The 12582-nt window shown below is 37.7% G+C and overlaps 1 protein-coding gene across 1 annotated transcript; it reads right to left on the reverse strand.

Moving 5' to 3' along the window:
- Positions 1-484: 484 nt before the first annotated feature.
- LOC308347057 (NKG2-A/NKG2-B type II integral membrane protein-like) lies at positions 485-12223 on the reverse strand (the record flags this gene model as incomplete). Its single annotated transcript, XM_080810217.1, has 4 exons — positions 485-535; positions 9427-9578; positions 11042-11095; positions 12025-12223. 4 exons carry the CDS (start codon positions 12221-12223, stop codon positions 485-487), a joined length of 456 nt encoding a protein of 151 aa, XP_080666343.1.
- Positions 12224-12582: the final 359 nt, after the last annotated feature.

Here is a 12582-nt window from a genome sequence, read left to right on the forward strand (position 1 = left end):
TCCCTCTCCTTCTGCTCCTCCACCCTCTTACACTCTTTATCTCTCTCACATTTTCTCTAAAACAAAATAAAAATATATTTAAAAGGAATTAATACACAGAGAAAACAGGAAAATATCTTCATGCTAAGAGAAAGCATAGGCTAATAGAAATTTCTACTGGGATAAGATGTTACATTTGTTATAAAAAAGTATTTTAAAGTAATATTTATAAATATATGTAAATTATAAAGAAAACAATGTTCAAATAGTTAAGTGAAGATACGATGGCAGCAATATAGAAAGTAGGAAATACTAATGAAATGATAAAACTCTATGAATAAACCCCAGAAGATTCTGAGTTTATAGATACATACTTGAAATGAAAAAATCACTTATTGGCTCTTCATAATATGTGATATGCAGAAGAAAAACTTGGTGAAATTGAGGAAGGAATAAGAGAAGTTATTCATCCTATGAGATGAGAGAGGGAAAGAAGAGTGAAAAATTAATAGAGTTCATAGATCTTCAAAACAGCTTCAGGAAATCCAACATAGGTCTAAGTATAAAAAGAGAAAAAGGCAGAACAACAATCTTAAGTCACGATGATCAAACACTTATTAAACACCATTAAAAAAAATTCATGGACAACACAGGCTAGGAAACTACTAATAGGATGATTACATACAAATCCACATCTCAAGATGTTATAATGATACCACCAAAAATCATCTGCAAACACAGACAAAGAAATGCTCTTCAGGGAACAGGGTGGATTATGAGGTGACTTAAGTCAGTGTGAACATCAGGGAATGGGTGATAATATCGTCCACCTCCAGCAGCCTTAGACCACATCATCTACCACAGAATCTGTATCTGCCCTGCACACTATTTCAGATGGGAGTGGGTAAAATCAGCCAGACAAAGGAACACAAAACCCCAGGTCCTATATCCTCTATGGAACCAAACTTCAAAATACATCCAGACAGAGGAGTAGTCAAGATGGCAGAGAAGTAGCAGGCTGAGATGACATAGGGGAACAGGAGATCAGCTAGACAGCTTATCTAACCATTATGAACACCTACAAATCCAATGGGAAATCGAAGAGAAGAAGAGCAACAATTCTAGAAACAGAAAATCAATCACTTTCTGAAAGGTAGGACCTGCGGAGAAGTGAATCCAAAGTGACGGGAAGACAGACTGTAGGGGGAGGGGCCAGCTCCCGGCAAGTGGCAGGGCAACGGAGCACAAAATCAGGGCTTTTAAAAGTCTGCTCCATGAAGGACATAGCTCCAGAGGCTAAACTGGGGGGGAAGCCCATGCGGGGTCAGTGTAACCCCAGATCCTGCGGGTCACAGAAGGACCAGGGGCATCTGAGTGTCGCAGAGCTTGCGGGTATTAGAGCAGGGAAGCCGGCTACAGCAACAAAGCTGAGGAGTGAGCTCTCAGCTCGGGGTTACCTTGAGACGGTCGCAGGCTGGGTGGGCTCAGAGTACAGCCGGAGGCCATGGAGATGGAAGCGACCGGGTGCTTTTCTCCAAGTGCCAGCAATTGAGCGCTTTCCTCCAGGTGCGACTGGAGGCCAGGGAGGCCGGGGCAGTTGGGCGCCTTTCTCTGAGGGCACACTGAGGAGCGGGACCCCGAGCTCTCAGCTCCTCCGGGCTGGAGACTGGGAGGTCACCATCTTCATTCCCATCCTCCGGAACTCTACGGAAAGTGCTCAGGGAACAAAAGCTCCCGAAAGCAAACCTGAGTGGATTGCTTAGCCTGGCCCCTGGTAAGGGCGGTGCAATACTGCCTGGGACAAAGACACTTGAGAATCACTACAACAGGCCCCTCCCCCAGAAGATCAACAAGAAACCCAGCCAAGACCAACTTCAGTCACCAAGAACAGCGGAATTCCACAGCAGGAGAAAGCAAATCTTATCTGGACAAAATGACAAGGCGGAAAAACTCACCTCAAAAAAAAGAACAAGAGGCCGTACCTAAGGCTGGAGACCTAATCAATACGGACATTGGTAATATGACAGATCTAGAGTTCAGAATGACAATTCTCAAGGTACTAGCCGGGCTCGAAAAAGGCATAGAAGATATTAGAGAAACCCTCTCCGGAGAGATAAAAGCCCTTTCTGGAGAAATAAAAGAACTAAAATCTAACCAAGTTGAAATCAAAAAAGCTATTAATGAGATGCAATAAAAAATGGAAGCTCTCACTGCTAGGATAAAGGAGGCAGAAGAAAGAATTAGTGACATAGAAGACCAAATGACAGAGCATAAAGAAGCTGAGCAAAAGAGAGACAAACAAATACTGGACCACCAGGAGAGAATTCGAGAGATAAGCGACACCATAAGACGACACAACATTAGAATAATTGGGAATCCAGAAGAAGAAGAAAGAGAGAGGGGAGCAGAAGGTATATTGGAGACAATTATTGGAGAGAATTTCCCTAATATGGCAAAGGGAACAAACATCAAAATCCAGGAGATGCTAAGAACGCCCCTCAAAATCAATAAAAATAGGTCCACACCTCGTCACCTGATAGTAAAACTTACAAGTCTTAGCGACAAAGAGAAAATCCTGAAAGCAGCCCGGGAAAAGAAGTCTGTAACATACAAGGGTAAAAACATTAGATTGGCAGTGGACCTATCCACAGAGACCTGGCAGGCCAGAAAGAACTGGCATGATATATTCAGAGCACTAAATGAGAAAAACATGCAGCCAAGAATACTATATCCAGCTAGGCTATCATTGAAAATAGAAGGAGAGATAAAGAGCTTCCAGGACAAACAAAAGCTGAAAGAATTTGCAAACACCAAACCAGCTCTACAGGAAATATTGAAAGGGGTCCTCTAAGCAAGGAGAGACCCTAAAAGTAGTAGATCAGAAAGAAACAGAGACAATATACAGTAACAATCACCTTACAGGCAATATAATGGCACTAAATTCATATCTCTCAATAGTTACCCTGAATGTTAATGGGCTAAATGCCCCAATCAAAAGACACAGGGTATCCGAATGGATAAAAAAACAAAACCCATCAATATGCTGCCTACAAGAAACTCATTTTAGACCCGAAGACACGTCCAGATTTAAAGTTAGGGGGTGGAAAACAATGTACCATGCTAATGGACATCAGAAGAAAGCTGGGGTGGCAATCCTTATATCAGATCAATTATATTTTAAGCCAAAGACTATAATAAGAGATGAGGAAGGACACTACACCATACTCAAAGGGTCTGTCCAACAAGAAGACCTAACAATCTTAAATATTTATGCCCCTAACATGGGAGCAGCCAACTATATAAACCAATTAATAACAAAATCAAAGAAATACATCGACAGTAATACAATAATAGCAGGGGACTTTAACACTGCCCTCACTGAAATGGACAGATCATCTAAGCAAAAGACCAACAAGGAAATAAAGGCCTTAAATGACACACTGGACCAGATGGACATCACAGATCTATTCAAAACATTCCATCCCAAAGCAACTGAATATACATTCTTCTCTAGTGCACATGGAACATTCTCCAGAATAGACCACATCCTGGGTCATAAATCAGGTCTCAACTGTTATCAAAAGATTCAGATCATTCCCTGCATATTTTCAGACCACAATGCTCTGAACCTAGAATTCAATCCCAAGAGGAAATTTGGAGAGAACGCAAATACATGGAGACTAAACAGCACCCTTCTAAAAAATGAATGGGTCAAGCAGGAAATTAAAGAAGAATTGAAAAAATTCATGGAAACAAATGATAATGAAAACACAACGGTTCAAAATCTGTGGGACACAACAAAGGCAGTCCTGAGAGGAAAATATACAGCGGTACAAGCCATTCTCAAGAAACAAGAAAGGTCTCAAATACACAACCTAACCCTACACCTAAAGGAGTTGGAGAGAGAACAACAAAGAAAGCCTAAACCCAGCAGGAGAAGAGAAATCATAAAGATCAGAGCAGAAATCAATGAAATAGAAACTAAGAAAACAATAGAACAAATCAACAAAACTAGGATTAATTCTTTCTTTGAAAGAATTAATAAGATTGACAAACCCCTGGCCAGACTTATCAAAAAGAAAAGAGAAAGGATGCAAATAAATAAAATCATGAATGAAAGAGGAGAGATCACAACCAACACCAAAGAAATACAAACAATTATAAGAACATACTACGAGCAACTCTACGCCAACAAATTCGACAATCTGGAAGAAATGGATACATTTCTAGAGATATATAAACTACCACGATGGAACCAGGAAGAAATAGAAAACCTGAACAGACCCATAACCAGTAAGGAGATTGAAACAGTCATCAAAAATCTCCAAACAAACAAAAGTCCAGGACCAGACGGCTTCCCAGGGGAATTCTACCAAACATTTAAAGAAGAATTAATTCCTATTCTCCTGAAACTGTTCCAAAAAATAGAAATGGAAGGAAAACTTCCAAACTCATTTTATGAGGCCAGCATCACCTTGATCCCCAAACGAGACAAGGATCCCATCAAAAAAGAAAATTACAGACCAATATCCATGATGAACACAGGTGTGAAAATTCTCACCAAAATACTGACCAATAGGATCCAACAGTACATTAAAAGGATTATTCACCACGACCAAGTGGGATTTATTCCAGGGCCGCAAGGTTGGTTCAACATTCGCAAATCCATCAATGTGATATAATACATTAATAAAAGAAAGAATAAGAACCATATGATACTTTCAATAGATGCTGAAAAAGCATTTGTCAAAATGTAGCATCCCTTCCTGATTAAAACTCTTTAAAGTGTAGGGATAGAGGGCACATACCTCAATATTATCAAAGCCATCTAAGAAAAACCCACTGCAAATATCATTCTCAATGGAGAAAAACTGAAAGCTTTTCCGCTAAGGTCAGGAACATGGCAAGGATGTCCGTTATCACCACTGCTGTTCAACATAGTACTAGAAGTCCTAGCCTCAGCAATCAGACAACAAAAAGAAATTAAGGGCATCCAAATTGGCAAAGAAGAAGTCAAACTATCACTCTTTGCAGATGATATGATACTGTATGTGGAAAACCCAAAAGGCTCCACTCCAAAACTGCTAGAACGTGTACAGGAATTCAGTAAAGTGTCAGGATATAAAGTCAATGCACAGAAATAGGTTGCATTTCTTTACACTAACAACAAGACAGAAGAAAGAGAAATTGAGGTGTCAGTCCATTTACAATTGCACCCAAAACCATAAGATACCTAGGAATAAACCTAACCAAAGAGGCAAAGAATCTATACTCAGAAAACTCTAAAGTACTCATGAAAGTAATTGAGGAAGACACAAAGAAATGGGAAAATGTTCCATGCTCATGGATTGGAAGAACAAATATTGTGAAAATGTCTATTCTACCTAAAGCAATCTACACATTTAATGCAATACCTATCAAAATCCCATCCATTTTTTTTAAAGAAATGAAACAAATAATCCTAAAATTTATATGGAACCAGAAAAGACCTTGAATAGCAAAAGGATCATTGAAAAAGAAAGTCAAAGTTGGTGGCATCACAATTCCAGACTTCAAGCTCTATTACAAAGCTGTCATCATCAAGACAGTATGGTACTGGCACAAAAACAGACATATAGATCAATGGAACAGAATAGAGAGCCCAGAAATAGACCCTCAACTCTATGGTCAACTAATCCTCAACAAAGCAGGAAAGAATGTCCAATGGAAAAAAAGACAGCCTCTTCAACAAATGGTGCTGGGAAAATTGGACAGCCACATGCAGAAAAATGAAATTGGACTATTTCCTTACACCACACATGAAAATAGACTCAAAATGGATGAAGGACCTCAATGTGAGAAAGGAATCCACCAAAATCCTTGAGGAGAACACAGGCCGCAACCTCTTTGACCTCAACCGCAGCAACTTCTTCCTAGGAACATGGCCAAAGGCAACAGAAGCAAGGGCAAAAATGAACTATTGGGATTTCATCAAGATCAAAAGCTTTTGCACAGCAAAGGAAACAGTTAACAAAACCAAAAGACAACTGACAGAATGGGAGAAGATATTTGCAAATACATATCAGAGAAAGGGCTCGTATCCAAAATCTATGAAGAGCTTATCAAACTCAACACCCAAAGAACAAATAATCCAATCAAGAAATGGGCAGAGGCCATGAACAGACATTTCTGCAAAGAAGACATCCAGATGGCCAACAGACACATGAAAAAATGCTCCACATCACTCGGCATCAGGGAAATACAAATCAAAACCACAATGAGATACCACCTCGTACCAGTCAGAATGGCTAAAATTAACAAGTCAAGAAATGACAGATGCTGGCATGGATGCGGAGAGAGGGGAACCCTCCTACACTGTTGGTGGGAATGCAAGCTGGTGCAGCCACTCTGGAAAGCAATGTGGAGGTTCCTCAAAAAGTTGAAAATAGAGCTCCCTATGACCCAGCAATTGCACTACTGGGTATATATCCTAAAGATACAAATGTGGTGCTCCGAATTGTCACGTGCACCCGAATGTTTATAGCAGCAATGTCCACAATAGCCAAACTGTGGAAAGAACCTAGATGTCCATCAACGGATGAATGGATAAAGAAGAAGTGGTATATATACACAATGGAATACTATGCAGCCATCAAAAGACATGAAATCTTGCCATTTGCGACGACGTGGTTGGAACTAGAGGGTATTATGCTTAGTGAAATAAGTCAATCGGAGAAAGACAGCTATCATATGATCTCCCTGATATAAGGATGTGGAGATGCAATTGGGGGGGTTGGGTGGGTAGGAAAAGAAAAAATGAAAGAAGATGGGATTGGGAGGGAGACAAACCATAAAAGACTCAATCTCCAAAAACAGACTGAGGGTTGCTGGGAGGAGGGGGGACGGGAGAGGGTGGTGGGGATATGGACATTGGGGAGGCTATGTGCTATGATGAGTGCTGTGAAATGTGTAAACCTGGCGATTCACAGACCTGTACCCCTGGGGATAAAAATACATTATATGTTTATTAAAATAAATAAATTAATTAATTAAAAAATACATCCAGACACATAGTCCATGTATATTCATTTTGATAAGGGTACCAAGTCCACTCAGCAGGGAAAGGAAAGTATCTTTCATAAATGGTGATGGGAAACTGACTATCCACATGCAAAAGAATGAAGGTGGAGGTAAAGACTTACACGGTATACAAAAGTTAACTCAAAATGGACTGAAGACCTAATCATAAGGTGTAAACCTATAAAATTCCTTGAAGAGAACATGGGGAAAAGTAAACATCATATCTGGCAATGATTTCTTGGGTATGCCACCAAAATCACAGACCACGAATGAAAAGTTCATTGTAGGCAAATGTAGAACATCAAAACATTTTTGTGCACCAAAAGGCATGATTAACAGAATGAAAAGACAGAATGGGGAAAAACACTTGCAAATAATACATCAGACAAGGGGTTCACATCCAAAATATATAAGGAATCCTACAGGTCGGTAACAACAACAAATCCAAATAAGCCAATTAAAGAATGGGCAAAAGAATTGAATAAGCATTTGTCCAAGAAAATAAATGGTGAAAAGTCTTATGAAAAGATGCTCAGTATCCCTAATGATCAGATAAATGCAAATAAAAACCACAAGTTGTATTTGGTAGGATGTTTTCAATTTTACATCTAGCTTTAAATCTATTTGCATATTTTCATAATATTTTCTTGTGGTAATTTTACTGTAGCATAATGTACATACAGATGAATGCTCATGGGATACATGCCAATAGCTGGTTGAATTTTCAAGTGTCATCATTGTATGAATGACAAAATGAATATTTTGAACTGCCAGTGAATACTCTGAACTGCCATTACTAACACCATCTCACAGCATCATAAGCACAGCATCACAAAATATAAATTCCAAGTGGATCATAAACCCTAATTAAGAGGAAAAATTAAGAAATAAAGAAAAAGGTAAATCTTGGAAGTAAAATAGGAAATTATATTCCTGAAATAAGTCCAAAATAATCAGTAACATACAAAATGATAAATTCGGCCATGATAACTTTGAAATTCTGATCTTTAAAAGACTCCAACAGGGGAGTACAAATGCAAGTCACAACTATGTCCATCTCATAAAACTCTCATATCTAAATGTGACAAGGTCTAAGAAAGGAAAAGAAAGCACCACCTAAAAGAAATGAACAAGAGACACACTCAAGCACTTCTCGTCCTCACAGAGAATATCCAAATGATTCACAGACCAAAAAAAGATACTATTGCATAAGCACCAGAAGTTATTGTATTAATTTTTCTAATACCATCGAGTTTTGGATAACAAGATTATTCTGTACAATGTATATTTACACAATACACTAGAAAAGTGTAGGGATAATGAAATATATTAAAAGAAACAAAAAAAAATTGACCATGCAATTTCATACTAATGGTTAGAGGAAACAGTATTATAATTATATGTAAACACAATCATAATGTTATATTATACATTATTATTTTATTATGACAAATACAATACTTACATTCCATAAATACAATATACTATATTCTATGTGGTTATGTATAATAAATTAGTATAGATATAGTTTGTGGGAAAGACATACAAAGTTTGGGCTGCCTGCATGTCCCCATCAGTTAAGCATCTGGCTCTTGTTTCCAGCTCAGGTCATGAGCTCAGGGTGCTGAGATCCAGCCCCAAGTTGGGCTCTGTGCTCAGCACAGAGTTTGCTTGAGATTCTCTGGCTCTCCCTCTCCATCTGCCCCTCCCTATGGTCTCTCTTTCTCTCTCTCTCAGATAAATAAATAAATAAATAAATATTTTTTAAAGACATAAAAATGTCTTTTCATAAAATAATTATTCATAATTCCCACATTCTAAAAAGGAACTAAATTTCTGAGAATAGATTTTCAAGGTCATATTCATTTAAGACAGCCGCAGTGAAAATTCACAAGCTATACACAAATGTGATAATATATATGGACTACAATATCATGTGAGAGTGAAAGGAGACACACATAAAAATACACACTGCATGATTCCATTGATATAAAGTCCAAAAACAAGCAAAGGTATTTCACATTGTTAAAATGGGTAGGACTGTATAGAGACTCTAAACTTCTATTTCATGACCTTATTTGTAACTACTTTGTGATCAAGTTGTACAATCATATGTTTAGTTTCCTTGATGTGTGCAAAATTAAATAGTAAGGTTATTTCTGGTAAAAGAGCATACATAGAAGGAGGATTTTCTAGGAAAAACAAGAACTGATCATTGTCAAAGGTACAATAAAGGTATAAAAATATAAATACAATGTCGTAGTCAAACTATGGAATAGTAACAGACTTTAAATAAACTAGAAATATGTACACAAAGATGGATAACTCTAAAAGTATAATATTAATTGATAAGCTTTTAATAAAATCTGGAAGCATCTGAAATCTTACCAATTCTTCTTCATCCTCTATGGAGAACAGGGCAGAGTTCTTAGAAGCACAGTCTGACAAACTCTCATTCCATGATTTTCTTTCAGTGCTAATGTAATAGCAATTGTTGGAATATGTCACCCACTCTTTTGGACAATGGCTACAGTGATACGCTGGACAAAGGTTATGAGATATTATCCAAAAAGTTTCAAATTTTAAAAATTGCAAATTTACAACTTGTTATATGTTTTCACATGTGTATATAACTTATCCATGCACCCTCACAAGCTGATAAAAATGAAGTGAAACACAAAAACACTCAAAGAAGGTCATACTTTCATACCCTGATTTATATGTCCATATAAAGCAAACACACAAAAATGTCCATCTCTACATGTCCTTTGTGTCACTGAACAAAATCATTTTTTTGGCATTGTAAAGTGACTTATCCCTCAGCATCTTTTTTTTTTAAGATGTATTTATTTATTTGACAAGCAGAGATCACAAGTAGGCAGAGAGGCAGAGAGAGAGAGAGAGAGAGAGAAAGAGGAAGAAGCAGGCTCCCTGCTGAGCAGAGAGCCGGATGTGAGGCTCGATTCCCAGGACCCTGGGATCATGACCTGAGCCAAAGGCAGAGGCTTTAACCCACTGAGCCACCCAGATGCCCATCTCTCAGCGTCTTATAGCAGGAGGAAATTTGAGACAATTGATGACTATGGGTATGGTGATTTTATGAAATAGTTTTAAAGATTTTATTTATTTATTTGTCAGATAGAGACAGATACAGAGCACAAGCAGGGGGAGCAGAGGAGAGAGTGATGCAGGACTCAATCCTAGGACCCTGGGATCATGGCCAGAGCTGAAGGCAGACACTTAACTGATTGAGCTACACAGGCATCCCACGGGTATGGTGATTTTAAATGAGTATTTCTTTATACTGTTTCATAAGAAGTCGTATTCTCCTATAATCATGATTTCTGAAAGTTTATTACACGATTTTCTAATTTATTTTCCCCAAGACCATCTATCATAGCAACAATATCCGCAATAGCAAAACAGTGGAAAGAGCTGAGATGATCTTCAGCAGACAAATGGATAAAGAAGATATGATCCATATATACAATGTCATATGTGTATGGCTGAATATTACTCAGCCATCAGAAAGGACAAATACCCAACTTTTGCATCAACATTGATGGAATTGGAGGAAATTGTGCTAAGGGAAACAAGTCAAGCAGAAAATGTCAATTATCATATGGTTTCACTTATTTGTGGAACATAAGAAATAGCATGGAAGACATTAGGAGAAGAAAGAGAAAAATGAAGGGGAGCAAATCAGAGGAGGAGATGAACCATGAAAGACTATGGACTCTGGGAAACAAACTGAGGGTTTAGAGGGGAGGGTAGTTGGGGGGATGCGTTAGCCCGGGGATGGGTATTAAGGAGGACACAGATTGCATGGAGCACAGGTGTTATAGGCAAACAATTAGTCATGGAACACTACATCAAAAACTAATGATGTACTGTATGGTGACTGATAACATAAAGAAAAATTCTATTATCATATTTGTCTAACCTATGGTAGAGATAAAATAAAAACTATACTAATATCAGAATTTTGAAAATGATGATGTACCTTTCTGGATCCTTGTTTCAAGAGATATTTTGTTCTGCTCTGGTCCATCAGTAACTAGAAAAATTAAAGCAATCCTCATACAAACTTAATATTAAACTAAATAAATCACAATGATTTGAGTTTCTTAGTTTGAATTTTGGTGTATTGTTTAGAATTAGAAAATTCTGTAATGAATTTGATTTTATAGTAAGTAGTTAATGAAGTAATGAACCTGTTGGAGAAAATAATTAAAAGGCTTAAAGAACCAAAACTCATCACTTCTTACAGTATTTGGTTTAACCAATCTCAAGAATTAACCCATGTTTCTCAATTATATATGTATTTTTTTCTACAATCATTGTTATTTATACTTTTGAGAAATTCAGAATAAGTACTTCACACTTAGTCTAAATGCATACATGAAAAAGAAAGTTCCATTAATGGAACTTGAAATGTTTAGAGGCACTGATGATCATTCAAATAAAAAGACCTCTTACAATCATTCAAATGTTTACTCACAGTGAAGAGAAGTTATCATTCTTGCTACAATGTATATCAAGACAAAGCAGATGATTCCCAAACTCCCAGCAATGAGCTTCTCTAGAGATAATGGCAAATATGTGGGGCGAGAAATGAAACAATGAGAAAGGATGGATGGATAAAGACTAAAGTTTAGACAGTTTACATACAAGAGAACCAAAGATGCACAGGGAATCATAGGTATAAACATGGACCACAAACCCGTATCAACCATTGTAATCTTCCTCACAATATATCACTTAACTGTCAGTAAGCATAATGCTCCATGAGTTGTTGGTCAAGGACTATGATTTACAGCAATGCCTGAGTAAAGTTAGTCCTCAGATTTCAAAAATAAGATTACCTTATTCCAGCTTCAAGTTCTGATCCTCACAAATGGAAAATATATGAAATCATTCCCTACTCTTCCCCACACATCTGCACCCCAAGTTCACATCCTAGAGCAGTAGTACTGTGTGCCTTACTGTGTGCTTTATTTTTGCAGGGGTAGTTCTTGTCATTCCCTTGCAGATCTTGAGACGCATTTTGAAGATTTAATTCTGCACAAATGATTTCCTGCTCAGTTACTGAATTAGACATTTTGGTGCCCTTACCTTTCGACTGTTGTCTTCTTGAGTTCTTAACCAGATTTGGTTCTGAGAGGTTTTCTCTTTGGTTGTTCATCTCAGCAGCTGAGAGATCTCAGGGCCTGTGCTGTATGGAAACTGGATTGATGTAGTTGACAAACGGTGTAGCTAATGACAAGAGCCCTGCTAGAGTCACACTGGGTGGAGTGTGAGGTAAGTGGTAACACTCCCTTGTAGTTGAATGATGTAAAATTCTGGTTCTGATTTCCTCAGAGCTTGAAATAAGTGTTTCATCAGAGAATAAGTGATTTTTGAAATGATATTCTATGTTTGATGCAATATTATTGGTTGTAGCAATGAAAAGAAATAAATTAGTGAGGAATAAAGAAACTTGTAATGAATGAGGCCCTTATTAATCTAAAATCAGATTCCACAATACATTTGAACACTGCTAGA

The sequence above is a fragment of the Martes martes genome (genome assembly GCF_963455335.1).
Source record: "Martes martes genome assembly, chromosome: 8".
NCBI lineage: Eukaryota > Metazoa > Chordata > Mammalia > Carnivora > Mustelidae > Martes > Martes martes.